The sequence below is a fragment of the Amphiura filiformis genome, chromosome 16 (genome assembly GCF_039555335.1).
Source record: "Amphiura filiformis chromosome 16, Afil_fr2py, whole genome shotgun sequence".
Taxonomy (NCBI): domain Eukaryota; kingdom Metazoa; phylum Echinodermata; class Ophiuroidea; order Amphilepidida; family Amphiuridae; genus Amphiura; species Amphiura filiformis.
In genome coordinates this window covers 35,015,255-35,032,635 of record NC_092643.1, presented here as the reverse complement: position 1 = coordinate 35,032,635, position 17,381 = coordinate 35,015,255, and the positions used below count along the sequence as shown (strand labels likewise).

General features: G+C 37.0%; 1 protein-coding gene and 1 long non-coding RNA gene across 2 annotated transcripts in view; one reads left to right on the top strand and one right to left on the bottom strand.

The window, feature by feature from the left end:
* Positions 1-6,609: 6,609 nt before the first annotated feature.
* Positions 6,610-15,329, bottom strand: LOC140136577 (uncharacterized). Its single transcript, XR_011856692.1, has 3 exons — positions 15,247-15,329; positions 9,215-9,524; positions 6,610-7,315 (listed from the first exon to the last, which is right to left on the bottom strand). It is a non-coding gene; the product is annotated as an uncharacterized lncRNA (long non-coding RNA).
* A 987-nt stretch (positions 15,330-16,316) lies between these two features.
* LOC140172593 (hyalin-like) overlaps positions 16,317-17,381 on the top strand; it is an 89,640-nt gene continuing 88,575 nt past the window's right edge. The window contains exon 1 of the mRNA XM_072195732.1: positions 16,317-16,335. Within this exon, the coding sequence (XP_072051833.1) occupies positions 16,317-16,335 (19 nt within the window). The remainder of the gene's footprint in view (positions 16,336-17,381) is intronic.

The following is a 17,381-nucleotide window of genomic DNA, read 5'->3' as shown; positions in this document are numbered from 1 at the left end:
TATCAACTTGAAAATTTTCCCCATAGCACGGTACAGGCATATTTCTGCCCGAAGTCCTCAAATTTGAGCGAAACTTGTCGCAAAAAAGCTATTTGTTTAGCTTTAAACCTGTTTTGAAGGGATTATTTTTTTTTTGCGAAGGCCTTTATTTTGTAGTAACATATTACTAATTTATTTTTTGTCAGTACATTTAACCGAGTCAAGTTTTATACCACTATTTAACTACTGAAATTCTGAACAAAAAGACACAAAAAGCATTTCAATAGCTCATACCATTGAGTTATGGCTTTTTCAAGCTCAAAATTAGGCGAAAATTGCATTTTTTCTCAAATCAATGGTCACCCTGACCCCCAATTTTCTATAACCCTGTTACAAAAATAAAGAAATTGATTTATTTCATTTAATGATTTGAATAGCACAAATGTGCCCTTGTCACATAATTAGCATAAACAATTAGGCACTACTCAGTAGTTTTCATGTTCATACATTCACAGGAAATTAGCATGTGAACATTTTTCTCACCCTAAAACGGCCATTTTCGGCCAAAATTGTACCAAAAAATGATTTTTTTCCTCAAAATCAGTGAAAATAAGGGGATTTAAGTGCCAAAATCTGAAAATATGTGACATTTTACCCCTAGAAACATTCAAGTGCCAGGTTATCAAGAATTTTGACTGTTTTCAGCCTGAAATATTTTTTTCACACGTGTGTCCGCCAAAAGTAAGTCAAAGCTTGAATGCTGTCCCAGCAACTTTTTCAAATTTTGATGAATTTTTGAAAATTTTGTATATAATTTTATATACATGAATCATCTCCCAAAGTTTATCCTAGTCTCACTGAATAACCTCCTGTTTTGGTCATATTTATCACAAATTTCCAGTCTCATGGAAAGACTCCCATTTTTGGGACCTTCCCAATGAAAGATCCCACCCACTTTTTTGGTGTCTAGGCTCTCACCGAAAGACTCTTTTTTTCTAAAACCTGTCCGGACATCACCGTCACTTCCAAAGTTGAGTGCTCCCCCCCCCCCCTCCGACGGAACTCCCTTGTCAAAGAGATTATCTACAATTCAGGAACAATAGGCAACTCCCAAGATAGCAAGACAACGTTAACAATGTTCAGCATGGTCACGGTCGGTAAGCTGACACCAAGACAATGTTAGCCCATTGTTAAATTATGGTTGCAATGGGAATGTCAGCCTAACGTTGGGTCAACGTTGCTATTCCAACCTTACATTATGGTCGGTATGTTAACGTCAAGCAGCCATCCTTAAAATGACGGTCAGCACCGGGGGTCAGCAGTGATGTAGCGTCATAGGGGCAAGTGCCCCCCCCCCCAATCGATTGCAAAATTTAGAAAATCCCATAGGAAAATTGCCAAAAAACAGCTTGTGCCCCCACACTACGCCACTGACGGTCAGCATCAATTCAAGTTTGATATCAAGACAACATTGGCCCAACGTTGACAATGGTCGGTATGGTCACAGTCGGTAAGCCGATGCCAAGCCTATGTTAAACCAACGTTGACATGCCAACCTTAAATAATGATTAGATTGGGAACATCTGGCCAACGTTGGGTCAATGTTGTTATGCTAACCTTATAATATGGTCGGTATGCCAACATAGCCAGCCAATCTTAACATGACAGTTGGCATGCCAACGTTGTTGTGCCAACCTTAGATGATGGTCAGTATGCCAACATCGAGCCAATGTAGCCAGCCAATCTTAAAATGACAGTCGGAATACTAACGTTGTTGTGCTAACCTTAAAATGAGAATGTTAAACCAACGTTGACATGCCAACCTTAAATAATGATTAGATTGGGAACATCTGGCCAACGTTAGGTCAATGTTGTTATGCTAACCTTATAATATGGTCGGTATGCCAACATAGCCAGCCAATCTTAACATGACAGTTGGCATGCCAACATTGTTGTGCCAACCTTAGATGATGGTCAGTATGCCAACATCGAGCCAATGTAGCCAGCCAATCTTAAAATGACAGTCGGAATACTAACGTTGTTGTGCTAACCTTAAAATGAGAATTCTATTTTATATTACTTTTTAAGAAAAAAATCAACATTTATAGTAAATGTTACCAATATTTACAGAAACTTTGATCAATATCCCTAAAAAGATGGACTTGGGTGGTTAATAGTCATTAAAATATATCTTATATTAAAAACACTTCTTCAACTATACACACCCCATTAGCTCAATGAAAGGTACGGTAATCAATTTGTCTTCGTTGTAAAATAGAGAATATAAGACTAAATGGAAGCATAGTATACACTAATAACTCATTTAAAAAAAGATTTTTGCCTCATTGAGCTGGTTTGCTAATGGTTGGGTCAACATTGGCTAACGGTTGGATCAACTCGGGTCAATGGATGGATTAATAATGTTGGCCCACAAATTACATCTGTATTAGGCCAAAAAAAGTTTGTCTTGACCTTTTGGCTAAAAAGCTGTCCTTTGTGATTTTTTTTTTTTTTTTGCAATCCTGTTTTAGGGCTTTTTGTTTAGCAAGAAGCAGAACACATGCCTTACTACGAAAATGTAGTTTGCCTATTCTAACTGTCATTCCTAAACCCCAAACCTATGCTCACTAAACCGTAACCCTGACCTAAAACTACACATCTGTTAAATAATTCAAACATTTAATAATTCAAACCCTTAAAAACTTGCAAAGTTCTGAAAAATCAAGATCACACAATGTGACAATGTAATGTCAATGGTGCAAAATTCAGCACCCCAAATGTTGATGTGCGACACTAATTTACTGTTATTTTATTCTATATTAAAACATTACCGAAGTAGGAGTACAAAAAGTTGACTTTTATGTGTTGAGGAAGCCCTAATATTTACTCGGCATGACATGAAAATGAGTGAAAAGGTGATCTTTCCTCTACCAATATCAATCGAGCAGTAAAAATTGATGGTGTTATACAAGGCGGAGATCTATTATAAGTAGAGTTGATTCTCCCGCTATTTCGATCACAGAGCCAAGACTTGTATGCTCTTTCAATAGATCGATATTCAGAGCGATATTCTGATACAGTTTTTGGAGTATTTATTTTGACATTTTGTCTGAAATGATTGGAAATTGTTTTGTGCCCAAAATGTTATTTTTCTTGGAAACTTCAATGATTGTATCATTTAAAAAAAAATGCACTGGCGCATTGTGCTAAATCTCATTTTAAAAGCTATGCGCGTGTGGTCCGGAGACAAACTTTTTTTTTTGGACTAAGAGTTCGGTCAATGTTGGATTAACGTTGAATTTAAGTGATTTCCAGTGAATCTACATAAATGGGAAAATTTCCAAATGTAATTTTCTCAAAATGCTGTTTTTTGTGATATGCAGGTATAAATTTACATGTACATGCAGAAATTGTTACAGATATTCTCCATTCATTTGACATAGTAAGGATATGACCAATTATAATTTTAATGTAAAACACCCCAAGACAAATTTGATGTCAAAAACTTACACGAATTTGACATCTAATAATATGAAATTGCAAATGATGAGTTTAATGCAGTTGTCTTATGGCCTTGTTCATATTAATAATAAATAAGCAATTACAAAGTCATTCAAACCAGATCAATTATACACAAAACATACAATCATATCAATGATCATAACAGAGTTGTGAAATGCACACGACCATATCCAAACAAAGGGCTGGGACACGACAGCATACAACCGCGCATACGTACCCCCAAACACCATACCATGAGTTCTACAGTGTAGATGCACAGATATGGCTCCTGAGAGCTACAAATGTACAGCCATGCATCCTACACAACATGTGTACAAATAAGAACAATCAATAGATAAGTGCAACAACAATTACAAAATGTGAGAAACAAATAAAAACATAACTTCAGCACAGAGCAGAAACAATTCTGAGTTCACACAACCATTTCCCAACATAGCTGCTAGGAAGTAATTGTGTGAGTCCAACAATCATGAAATGAGAGGCCCACTATCACCGGGCACTATCACAACTCCAAGAAAGCAGGAACAGTGCACCTTGCATAGCCCCCATTCATCAAACAATAATTACAAATTTAATAAATGGTCATGTGTCGTAAGTTGGGACCCCTTTCGGTAACACATGGGAAATTTTGAACATTACAATGGCTTAACATCTTACTTGATGAGGCTTGTTTTCCTAAGCATTTATTTATTGCGATGGAAAGAGTATAAATTACTCTTTAAAATGACACAAACTTTATTATTGTATAACTATGGAAAATATGACATAATCATCACTTAAAGTGGAAAAGTGTTATTCCACCGTCAAATTAGGTATCCCAACTCATGGCGCAGGACCAAATCGAGTAAATTAATACACAATATAGCAATTAAGACATTTATAAGGATATATTTCTTATAAATGGCAGTAAAAAATATGATCATGTATGAAAAGCCCACCGACTGAGCACTGATGATGGGACAGTCGGTGTACCTCACATACAAAAGTAACACATAATACATTCTTTAAATATTAAAACATTGCACAAAGTGAGACCTCTCTCAAGCACACACAATCAGTAGCATCAGGGGAAGCTTAGGACCCACTAACATGATTCCAGGGAGCCAGTCAGTGGGCCTCGCATAACATTCCGGTACATGAGTAATAAAAAGCATAACATGAAAAGGTCCCAATTAGTGATACAACAACTCAGCAAGTAAAACAATCATATAAAACAGCACAGTTCAATAGGCAATACATACATGTACATGTAGCAGGTAAAAACACTGAAACACATTTATAATTAAAATGAAAACAAGTATGTTTTTAATTTAAAGATGCTTTAAAACTAGTCACTGACATAGAACATTTGATTTGTAAAGGCAGTTCATTCCATAGCATTAGTGCTGTAGCAGCGAAATACCAGCTTCCATACAATTTAAATGTCTTCACTGGAGTAAGTATTTGGAACCGGACCTGAGCGAGCGAGTGGGCTTGTATTCCACAATCAACTAAGAGATAGTCCGGTGCAAACCCATAGTGATTTGTAAGTTATTAGCAAGATCTTATGTATAATAATACGCTTCCGTACTGGTAACCACAGAAGCTGTTGCAGAACCAGTGTTATATGTTCATACTTTCTCACACGAGGTACCATCCTAGCTGCAGTGTTCTGCACTTCCTGTAGTTACCGATTTCATAATGCGGTAGTCCATAAAGAATTATGCTATTGCAGCAGCTGTCTAAGAGTGAACTCACGAAGGCATGGAAGAGTTTCTCAGTGCATGCATGATCAAGGTACTTTCGAACTTGACCAATTTAGCGTAGAGCGAAGTTAGATGCTTTGCAGATTTTATGCACATGAGCGGATATATACTAAGGTGTTTATCAATGGTCACACTAATCACTAAGGTTTTGTGCTGAAGAAAGTGCATGAACAGATTCCGAGAGAATATGAAGACGTGGAATAAAAAATGGTATTACTTTTACGTAAGAACTTGGAAGTAATATGCAGGAATTCGGTCTTGCTTCTACTCAGTTTCATCTAATTGTCTGCACACATCCAGTTTTTCACATCATGGATGCAGTGTTCCAGATTGGAGATGGCAGTTGAAGTCTCTGACTGATTGAAGATCATGTAACAGTTGTGTATCATCAGCGTAGAACATCAGCTCTATACCATCATGGGACGTTATTATGTCTTCTAAGTTCTAACAGAGCGGTGTACATGGTAAAACACAACGGGCGAAGCATTCATTCAATATTAATTGCCTTTTTATGTATGGATGTCTAATAAAGTGATGCTGTTGATTGAAAATCAGAATTACTTCAATTCATCCATGAGTGCAGCCTGATCTTAAGATTGTGAATATAGAGGCCAGGTTATGACAATCATGGTTAACACATTACTCTTTTCAACTGTGTGATCATCAACAAATAACTAATTGTATTTGTGACCGATGGCTTAGGTATATGTACTTTCATGGTTCATGTACCTGATTCTAAATATACCATAAGTAAAGTGAAAGCCTGACTTTAATGTACTGATGTGACCACTTTAAGCCATACATTTATCTTCTGATGATTTTAGTCTTATTTAAATTCGGAATTCATTCAGTTTCTTGTGAACTTCATTGCTCAGCAAATTGTGCTGATAATCTATATTGAAAGTACTATTGGAGTAAGCAGCAGCAACTGCTTTGTTTGAAATGTAGTACTAGTTACTACTGGTTTTGAATGCATCACATGATGAATGAGCTAGCAGATACTTAAGGGGGTACTATACCCGTGCCAAATTTTGTGTCTATTGTTGCATTTTTCTCAAAAATTATAGCGTATTGGTGACAAGTAAGATATGTATATTATAGGGGCAAGGACTACAACTACTGCACTGGAAATTTAATTTCAGCACAGAAAACAGTTGTGGAGTTACAGTCAAAAATGAGGGAAAACCAATATTTGATCAATAAATCAATAACTACTTGACTTGAGTTGCTGATTTTTCAGTGCAGTAGTTGTAGTCCTTGCCCCTATAATATACATATCTTACTTGTCACCAATGCGCTAAAAAAAAAAAAAAAAATGCAAAAATAGGCACAAAATTGGCCACAGGGCCTCAGATTCGACGAGAATCACCGAATCGATTCTCCTAACATTTGTTGCGAGAATCAAATTCTTTCATTGAATCATGCAGTAAGTGAAGCGACTCTGATGGCTTTTGATTCTCGCAAACAGGAGCGAAATCTAGGCCCTGGGCTAGGGGTGTAGTACCCCCTTAATGAACTAAGTTCTTAATTTGTTTTGTTGATGTAATTCATTCATGTTAGCTAGCCTTCATAGGCATAGTTTGAGGGTGCAGGCATGTGCTGCAACGGCCGGCCTGCTATATACTATAGCATCTCTATCTAGATATTCTGTGCTATTTTACATGATCCATTGCCTGGCAAAGGTGGTGCAATCTCTGTACATGCTATTGAGTGAATAAATCTAAAATCCAAACAGTTCAGTTTCACAAAGAGATGACATCCTTGAGAATCCTGTTCCTTCTTTAATAATGCGATCAAAAATATCAATCTCTATTCTCTATAGATACTGCTTACTGAGAGAATAAATCTAAAATCCAAACAGTTCAGTTTCACTAAAAGGTGAACAACACAGCAGCTGTGATCCTTTGGAATCCTGATGAATGCTATTACCAAATCCATGCACAGAACATAATCTGCTTCATATGGAATGTTGGATGCTAGAAAGTATTTTTCTGAACGTCAGAATGGTTCCTGAGTAACATAATATAATAGAGACTAGTGTCCTGGTTTGTCTGGTCAACTTGGGCAGTCTGTGTAAAAACAAAAGATAATAATACTACATTATGAATAAAACACAAACATCATATTCAGAAGTGGGAAATCAGGGTCAAAATTTTGGCGAGAATCGATTTTCGGAAACATTCTGGCAAACAGATTTGCATGAATCAAAGTAAATTCTCACAAACTTTTGTAGTTTACACAGAAAGTTGATTTGCAAGAATGAAATGATTACCGAATTTATTCTGCAAGAATCAAGATTGATTCTCGCGCTGTGAAACAAAACTCTGACCCTGGATGTGAAAGATTACAAAGGTTCAAAGTGACTTGTGCAATGTGAAAGTTTTGGTTTTCCTTTTTAGTAAGTCCACACTCCAAATTCATTGCAACGATTCTGCATTCTATTGACCAGGTTTCGAATGCATTGCTGTGCAGGTGACTCCATGCACGTTGCAGTATTTTCGGGTATCTACCAGGTTTTAATGTACATCCCCCCAGGACTCTACCAAACCAACTTTTTTAGCTTCCTTTTATGGTCCTATAACACATTCAAGATATTAACAAAAAATATTTCCTGGCACTCCGGCCATATTCAAGGTTAAAGGTCAACACAGGGGTCAAATTTCAAAATTGCTCAAATCTGGTTAACAAGCACACCAAATTATTCCTCTCATTGCAAGGATTCTTAAAATTATTAATTTTTGGCCCCTGTGTGGCCAAAACAACTGACCACCGCTCAAAATTTGACCTTTTTGCTTATAACTCAAGAACGGTAAGTCGCAGGTAGGTCAAACTATACTTTTTCTGAATCCTTACAATGAGAGGAATAATTTGGCGTGCTTGTTAACCAGATTTAAGCAACTTTGAAATTTGACCACTAAGTTGACCTTTAACCTTGAATATGGCCGGAGTGCCGGGAAATATTTTTTGTTAACATCTTGAATGTGTTATAGGACCATAAAAGGAAGCTAAAAAAGTTGGTTTGGTAGAGTCATGGGGGGGGGGATGCACATTAAAACCTGTTTCCAGGTTGCTTCAGATGGTCTCAGAGATGTCCAATGGGGTTTGGCAGTGCACTCCAGTCACTCATTCAATTCCTCCATGGAATCACCTGGACCAGCAGTGCATTCGAAACCTGGTTAATCACATTCAATTGACAATAACCACTCAGCCATGATTTTAAACCATAATGATAGCAATTTCATCAAATTTGTTTGTTTTCAACATTCTTGTCATTAAAGTTGTTTAAGGAAATGCATAGATGTGAGTAGGCCTACTTGAAATCCCGATGTAAAAAATGTAGCTTTTTGGGCCTCAAATTTCATAAATGGCTGTATTTTCTGATGAACGACAAAATGTTGAACAAAAAAGTACCGCAAATGTAATGTGTAACTAAATCAGGCTACATTTCACACTTAAGGGGCCTAACAGTTTTTTAGTTATGCCCAAATATGTCAGGGGACTTAGTTTTTTGGAACCATTGACTACATCACCAGATATCCGTGACCGTTATGGGCGCCCAGTTTAAATTCTTTCTTTGTGCTATGTGCATGCAGTGTGACGTTTAAATGGCAGACACTCACCTTGCTCCAGCTTCAAAATTGCACACAATAGTTTTGACTAGAGTCCAAAGCTATCGTTTTTGCGATTTTTTGCAATGCATTAGGCCCCTACGCATATGTTAAATACCCTGTTCATGTTTAAATTTGGATTTTAATGATATTGTTATCTTGGGTCTTGATGAGGTATGGTGACACAAGAGGGCGCTGCACACTTTTTTCTCGGACATGAGGCCAAAAATTTTGTCATTTCATGTTGAGATAGATTATATAGGACAAAAAAAACTGTTTAGAAACAAAAATAACCAAAAAGTCATTTTGGCTTCGATATAGCCCACTGGTATTTGAAGGTAGGCTTATCAAGCAACTCACCATTATAGCCTGATGATGTGCGACTTGATATCCACGTCTCTCTACATGCTTCCTTCTTTTCACAGGTTCTCATAAATCGATGCAGTTACATGACAAAACCGTGGTGGGTGAATGTTGTTATGTGTAATGTCAACATTGCAGTATTGCAACAGTTTTGTATTCCAAGTGATGTTTGATAATTTATCCACACCCTTACTGTCAAAACTTGTTCCAGCCAACTTTGATCCAGGCCTACGAAAATCTCTGCCACACATCCTACACACCTTTTACACATTTTGCTGATGCTGAAGGAGCCCAGACATATTTTAGCCTGTGAATGAAGGGAAAATAAAAATTTAATTACAATTTAAATGTGATTGTTCCAATCACTCACATAAATAATCCGCTTATGCGTCCCGTTTCTTTTAACACGCAAACAAGCACATGTAATCACCACGTAAGTTCACATACTAAAGATCGCATATTAAATGTACATGAAGTTCACGAACGGAAGATACATTTCAAAAGTTTTTAAAATCCAATCTTACTTATTATGTACAGATCTGTGATACAAAAAAAGTTTAAAATTATTTTGGTAAATATTAACACCAACAACTCACATACATTATATACAGTATGAGCGTGCACAGCGCCCTCATTCACCTTAAAAAAATCATGAAATCTCAGCCTCTCTGAGCCTTACTTACAAGTGATTAACTTTGGAGGTGCATAATGTACATGTATATTCATCATCCCAACCTGCATTTTGCATTTTTTGAAGTACCAAATGATTACATCACAAAAACCAAGGGGAAAAAATGTGATCTTTGATGGCGCAAAAAACCCATCAAATCCAATGTTTTGATCAAAAGTGCCATTGTGCAAATTTCTATGCATCATAACCATGGAGGTCTTTAATTTCAAACTTGTTCAGACTTGGGCAGGCCAGTACGCAGGATTGTTTTTGGGGGTGGGCGATTTTGTGAAAAGTGGACTTTCTTCTCCAAATTTAAGGTAAAAAAACTGATTTTTTGCTCGCTACTCTCGCAAATTCTTATATTTTGGGACTTTTTGTATAATTTTGCAAATTTGAGGAGGTGCGGTCGCACCCCCACACACCCCTGTGTACGGGCCTGGACTTCGGATAAGTTTAATTTTGCAGCAACAATTAAGTTTTTGGGATTTTGATGGCGCACATAGATACTGTTAACAGAAGTCAAAGCTCAAATTTTCTGAACTTTTAACATGCCTATATTTCCACACTGCAACGTCACCATGATTCTAAATAGCATCTCATCAAAGATGTAATTCTCTGCAAGAACTGAAACAAGGCGGGTCTTGAACCACAAGTCTCGCCTGCTTTCATGGCCGCCTGCTTTCGCGATTACTTTAAGTAGAAGTAAATGAACCAGCAACAACCCATGAAGACCTCGAAATGACCTTCCAAAAATTTGGCTGTACATGTAAATGTTGGCTGAATCCACTAAGTTTCATGCCTATACAACAGTTTTTAGTAATTTGACCTCAAATGACCCCTGGGTGACATTTGGATGACCCAAAAATGACCTTCCAAAAATTTGACTCTAAATGTTGACTGTACCCACCAAATTTCATGCCCATACAACAATTATTAGCAATTTGACCTCAGATGACCTCTGTGTGACCCTGGATGACCCAAAAATGACCTGAAAATCTAATCAGGTAGAAGGCATGCACATTCTAAATTTTTTGTGCGCTCCTCGTGCATGATTGTTAAGTATTCATTCAATTGTGTAGGGGCCTACATGTACTCTCAAGCTTCAAATCAACAAAATGTGTAATGTATACACACTTTACAATTTTGGTGTATTATCACTATGACTGCAATGAGTAATAACTTCAAATTGTAATTTTTAGCTAATGAGTTAATGACCATATAGGCGTAGATACGGGGGGGGGGGGGATAAATTCCCACCCAACATTTTGAAAGAGGGGGTGGTCCATACAATCATCCCCAATGGTGACGCCTGTAGGACTATATATATGGGTTTCTGACCAAATTAACCCTGATTCGGGCAATTTGACCATTTTAAAACCTAAAAAGTGCCAAATTTGTTATACTTCGCGTGAATTCATTCCAGTTTTGTAACATATATCGCTAATTTAGCTTTAATATGGCAAAAATTTTCACGCGCTTCGCACATTTGTACCATGATCTTATTTTGGAACCAAAAGGTGCAATTAGACTTTAAGAAATTTTCTCCAACTCCATCCCCCATGTCAAAAAGAAATCTACGCCACTGTTAATGACGTACGGTATATATTTTTGGTGTTTTTTTTTAGGACATGAAGGGGGAATCAACAAATTTTTGGAAGATAAAAAAAATCCACCCTTTTTTAAGGGGATCAAAAATTTTTTGATGTCCAACACTCCAAGGTTCCAACTTTTCCAACAACTTCCACCAAAGTATAAATTTATGAACACTCCCTTACATGTAGGTACATTTAACTGAAAACAATTCTTGTAAAGTCACTTTATCTGAAAATGTCAAGAAATCCTGATATTCTTGGGAAAGAATGGTGGTATTAAGGGACCATTCGCAAACACTTGTTAGGGGGGCCTGATGCAAAAAGGGGGGCCCTAAAAATTTTTGAAAAAATTGAAACGAAATGGGGTTTTAAATAATATTGAACTTTGGAATTTGCAAAGTGTAAATCAAATCATGACGAGTCTAATATTATATTACCGTACTATAGAAAAATTATCAAGTTTGTGTACATCGTGGAACATAGGGCCTACTCTTTGCTGTGCGTAGTAAGCAGTTGTACGCAGATAGCCTCGCTATATGGACGTGTAGAGTAGCGTTGTACGGCTGTACACGCGTGTACTTAGCATGATTAGTCGCGGAGTGAAGCATAGTTGAATGTTACACAAATTTAATATTATAGTATTAGTCTTAACAACATAAGGCTGTGCTAACACTTTTGAGTTTGACCAGAATTTTTTATTTTTTCAAATATCTTAAAAATACAAGATAAAGAATGTATTACTAAGGTTTGCCCGTCATATTATACGAAGCCAAGAAAGACCCTAGATTTTGACTGCTCGCAGCTCCAAAAGACCCACCACCTCAAATTTCCGGGGGAGCAAAATTTTTTGATGTGCCCCCCAGGTGTGTTGTAGGCGAATTTGGCTGACTAGCATGTGGTAAGGTTTGCCTGGCATACCTACATGTTCACCTACATGTATGCTGCATGCACAGGTAAGCGTTGGATTCCTGCGCTTAGAAGGAGGTAATGAATATTGATACACTACGTCACTGTCCTGGTTCTGCTTCTGAGCATCGGCTGCAAACATTTCTGTATGATGAGTAATTTGTAGGGGTGGGGGTGGTCTGATATGATATTTATATAATTATAACAGAGGCCACAATTTTGTCAAGACTTTTGAAGGTTTAGTTAAGATTTAGTTAAACCCATATTATAACATTTGCTGGGAAGAACGCCCTCAAAAAAATTTTAATTCAGGTTTTTGCACGATTGTAATGTACCTGTACTTTAGTAAACAAAGATTCTCTGCAAAAAAGACTTCAGGTGCTGTATAGTTTTGTCAAAATCATATCCGAGATTTTGAATAAACCACGATGGAAATATTACTCGAACCGAAGTGTATTCGATGTCAACACACCCCTATGTACACGGCGTGCGGGACACACACATGCCAGAGGATCGTACCATATTACCAGGGACAGGCGATTTGCGCGGAAAAAAATAGCAAATTGCGCGGAACTTTTTTTTTTTTACAAATCATGTATCCCTAAATTGCGCGGAATTGCGCGGAAAGAAAGTTCCGCGCAAATCGCCTGTCCCTGCATATTACAACCACCGGAGTAACATGCATTGGTTTTTGGCGCTAGTAGTAGTAAATTCCAATTTTCTTTGCTTTACCTCACTTGTTCGGCTCAAAATTAAAAGGGGACATACATATCTCAGTGATATCTGACAGTAAATGTAGGTACATGTATGCCAGGTGAATTCAAATTTGCCATCAAACTGCACTCATTTTAATATCAAATTAAAGCCCTTGAGTATAAAAGAAAGCCAACACTGAAAAGCTTTTTGTCACTTTCCGTAGCACAGTTAGGCTCTAGTCAAAGATTGACTTCATCAAAAAGATTCTGCTAGCAAAATTCCCCAAAACAGCATTACGGGGGTGTTTCTAGATCTTAGTCTCATGACGATAGCAGCTTTTTTTAATGGAACTGCTATCAAAATCCCTCTGAAATTCCATGTACGAGTCTCTCATCACCAAAAAAATCATATATTTGGGTCAAGTGAAGTATAGACAACATATTTATGAAGGTTTCCTTGAGCAAGCGGTTCTTTTAAATTTCAATGTAAATTTGTATTGCCGGTTTAGGCCATTTTGGCCAACTAGCAAATGTCATGTGTTAAGCCTCCAGCAATCAGCATACTTTTGTTTGCCTTGATTGTGTCCGTTTGTCCGTTTGTGTCCAATACGCGTATGCCAAGCCGCTCAGCGGCAAGCGGCAGGTATGAAACCAGCATTAACTGAGGTTTCCCTGTCATACCTAAGTAAATAAATGCTAGCATTTTATTGAAAATGAATACTAATCTATTTTTAATTTTTATCTTTTAAATGTTATAATATGGCTTTAAGGGGGTTCGAAACGATGTTTCTGGAAAACGGAAACTGAATTTAGAACCATTTGAATAGATTGAATACGTTAAGCTAAATACACTGAGCAAAATAGTTTTTGTTTGAAGGAAATCGGACATACGGTTGTCAAGATATGCATGTTTTAGTTTCTTTGTATTCTATTTTTTTTAATATATTGATGAAGTTAATGAGGAAATTGGCATAATGTGCTCATGAATATTCATGTTTGCCAATATTATACCAATATCTTATGAATAAACCTTCATACTACTTTTATTTTATATGATTTTGACATGAAACTTTGCCAATGTGTTTCTATGGCCTAAAACATTACCATGTGATTTTCCCACCCATCTAATTTGCATATTTGCATAATTAATTAGCATTATACTTAAGGCTAATTAATTATGCAAATATGCAAATTAGATTTGCGGGAAAAACACATGTTAAAGGTTTAGGTCATAGAGACAATTGGCAAAGTTTCAGGTCAAAATTCTCAAAGGTAAAAGTAGTATGAAGGTTTATTCATAAAATATTGGGAAAATATTGGGAAAAATTAATATTAATGAGCACATTTTGCCAATTTTCTTCATTAACTTCATCAATATATTGGCAAAACAATTCTGTCGGTCGGACATCCGGGTTATCTCTAGTCTCAGGGCCCAAACTGCATGTGGCTCACGGTTTGTTGTGAACAACAGAAACCGGCTGTGAAGGAGGCTACATAGCGATATTGCTGGAGTGACCTTCAATTTCGGAAAAAACGACACTCGACCATGGAATTTAATTTTAAGTTTGTCAGTATATAAACGGTAAATCAAGTAAGTTTCTTCCACTCTGAAGACTTAGAAACGGTTGTTTGATTCCACTGACTATTTGCGATCGAAATTTACATAACACCAATGACAGAAATCATTAACAAAAATCGAATCACGGACTTGTTTTCACTCGAACATCATCAACCGGAAGTGACGTGACACAGACCGACAGAATAGAATACAAAGAATCTTTCAACAGCAATATCTCAAAAACCGTTTGTCCGATTTGGCTCAAATTTTAGAATTAAGATTATTTTGCATATCTCTCTGCAACAAGTCTATTTTAATCTCAATCAGAGCAACTTGATTTTGCCTTTCATACCACCTTAAGTTGAGCTAAGTTTTCCAAAGTTATTGAAAACGTCATAACATAAATATTCATGACCTCCTTCGAAGTGCAGGAATCCAACGCTTACCGCATCCGCATGCACTGCATGTGATTCACATGGCTAACTTTTAATCGGGCTTTTAATACGCGTCTACATGTATAAACCTCTACAATTAGCAATCGGTTCTCAATATTATACATGTATGTGACCTTAAAATATTACTAATGTGTTTTAGTCAACACTCACCACCAGGCTTGGGTCCTTTAACAATGTTTATACCTTCCAAACACGTCGCGATTCTCGGTACGTACTTTCCACGTAGGCTGTCATTGTATCATGTGCTTGAACTTAAAAAGGAGAGCCCGTTTTCAAGAGGAGCACCCCTGTGGTAGGTAAAATGGCGTTACATGTAGATATATCATCATTTTATACCGGAAGTGACTCCTAAATTACCTTTATCCCTATAAAAAAATACCACATGATACATTGGGTATAACAATTCCTGTGAGAACATAACATATCATTCTCCTATTGTTTTCTTAGCTAATAAAAATTTTTGAAGAAATTTCGATTAATACCGGAAATGACCCCTTAATGACCTTTGACCCCAAATCTGTGTACACCACATTGACACTGTGTAATAACAATGCATGTGTGCAAGTTGCATCACTGTCCTACGTAATTTGTGGGAGAAGATGCATTTTAAAGGTATTTCGTTTTATACCGGAAAAGACCCCTTAATGACCTTTGACCCCAAATAACAAAATACCATAGATACATTGGGTAAACACAATTCATGTGTGAACATACCATCACTCTCCTATGTTTTTCTTAGCTAATAAATTTTTTTGAAGATATTTCAATTTATAACGGAAGTGACCCTTTAGTAAGCAGTTGTACGCAGATAGCCTCGCTATATGGACGTGTAGAGTAGCGTTGTACGGCTGTACACGCGTGTACTTAGCATGATTAGTCGCGGAGTGAAGCATAGTTGAATGTTACACAAATTTAATATTATAGTATTAGTCTTAACAACATAAGGCTGTGCTAACACTTTTGAGTTTGACCAGAATTTTTTTATTTTTTCAAATATCTTAAAAATACAAGATAAAGAATGTATTACTAAGGTTTGCCCGTCATATTATACGAAGCCAAGAAAGACCCTAGATTTTGACTGCTCGCAGCTCCAAAAGACCCACCACCTCAAATTTCCGGGGAGCAAAATTTTTTGTTTTTTTTTCCCAGGTGTGTTGTAGGCGAATTTGGCTGACTAGCATGTGGTAAGGTTTGCCTGGCATACCTACATGTTCACCTACATGTATGCTGCATGCACAGGTAAGCGTTGGATTCCTGCGCTTAGAAGGAGGTAATGAATATTGATACACTACGTCACTGTCCTGGTTCTGCTTCTGAGCATCGGCTGCAAACATTTCTGTATGATGAGTAATTTGTAGGGGTGGGGTGGTCTGATATGATATTTATATAATTATAACAGAGGCCACAATTTTGTCAAGACTTTTGAAGGTTTAGTTAAGATTTAGTTAAACCCATATTATAACATTTGCTGGGAAGAACGCCCTCAAAAAAATTTTAATTCAGGTTTTTGCACGATTGTAATGTACCTGTACTTTAGTAAACAAAGATTCTCTGCAAAAAAGACTTCAGGTGCTGTATAGTTTTGTCAAAATCATATCCGAGATTTTGAATAAACCACGATGGAAATATTACTCGAACCGAAGTGTATTCGATGTCAACACACCCCTATGTACACGGCGTGCGGGACACACACACATGCCAGAGGATCGTACCATATTACCAGGGACAGGCGATTTGCGCGGAAAAAAATAGCAAATTGCGCGGAACTTTTTTTTTCAGTACAAATCATGTATCCCTAAATTGCGCGGAATTGCGCGGAAAGAAAGTTCCGCGCAAATCGCCTGTCCCTGCATATTACAACCACCGGAGTAACATGCATTGGTTTTTGGCGCTAGTAGTAGTAAATTCCAATTTTCTTTGCTTTACCTCACTTGTTCGGCTCAAAATTAAAAGGGGACATACATATCTCAGTGATATCTGACAGTAAATGTAGGTACATGTATGCCAGGTGAATTCAAATTTGCCATCAAACTGCACTCATTTTAATATCAAATTAAAGCCCTTGAGTATAAAAAGAAAGCCAACACTGAAAAGCTTTTTGTCACTTTCCGTAGCACAGTGAGGCTCTAGTCAAAGATTGACTTCATCAAAAAGATTCTGCTAGCAAAATTCCCCAAAACAGCAAAACGAGAGGTGTTTCTAGATCTTAGTCTCATGACGATAGCAGCTTTTTTTAATGGAACTGCTATCAAAATCCCTCTGAAATTCCATGTACGAGTCTCTCA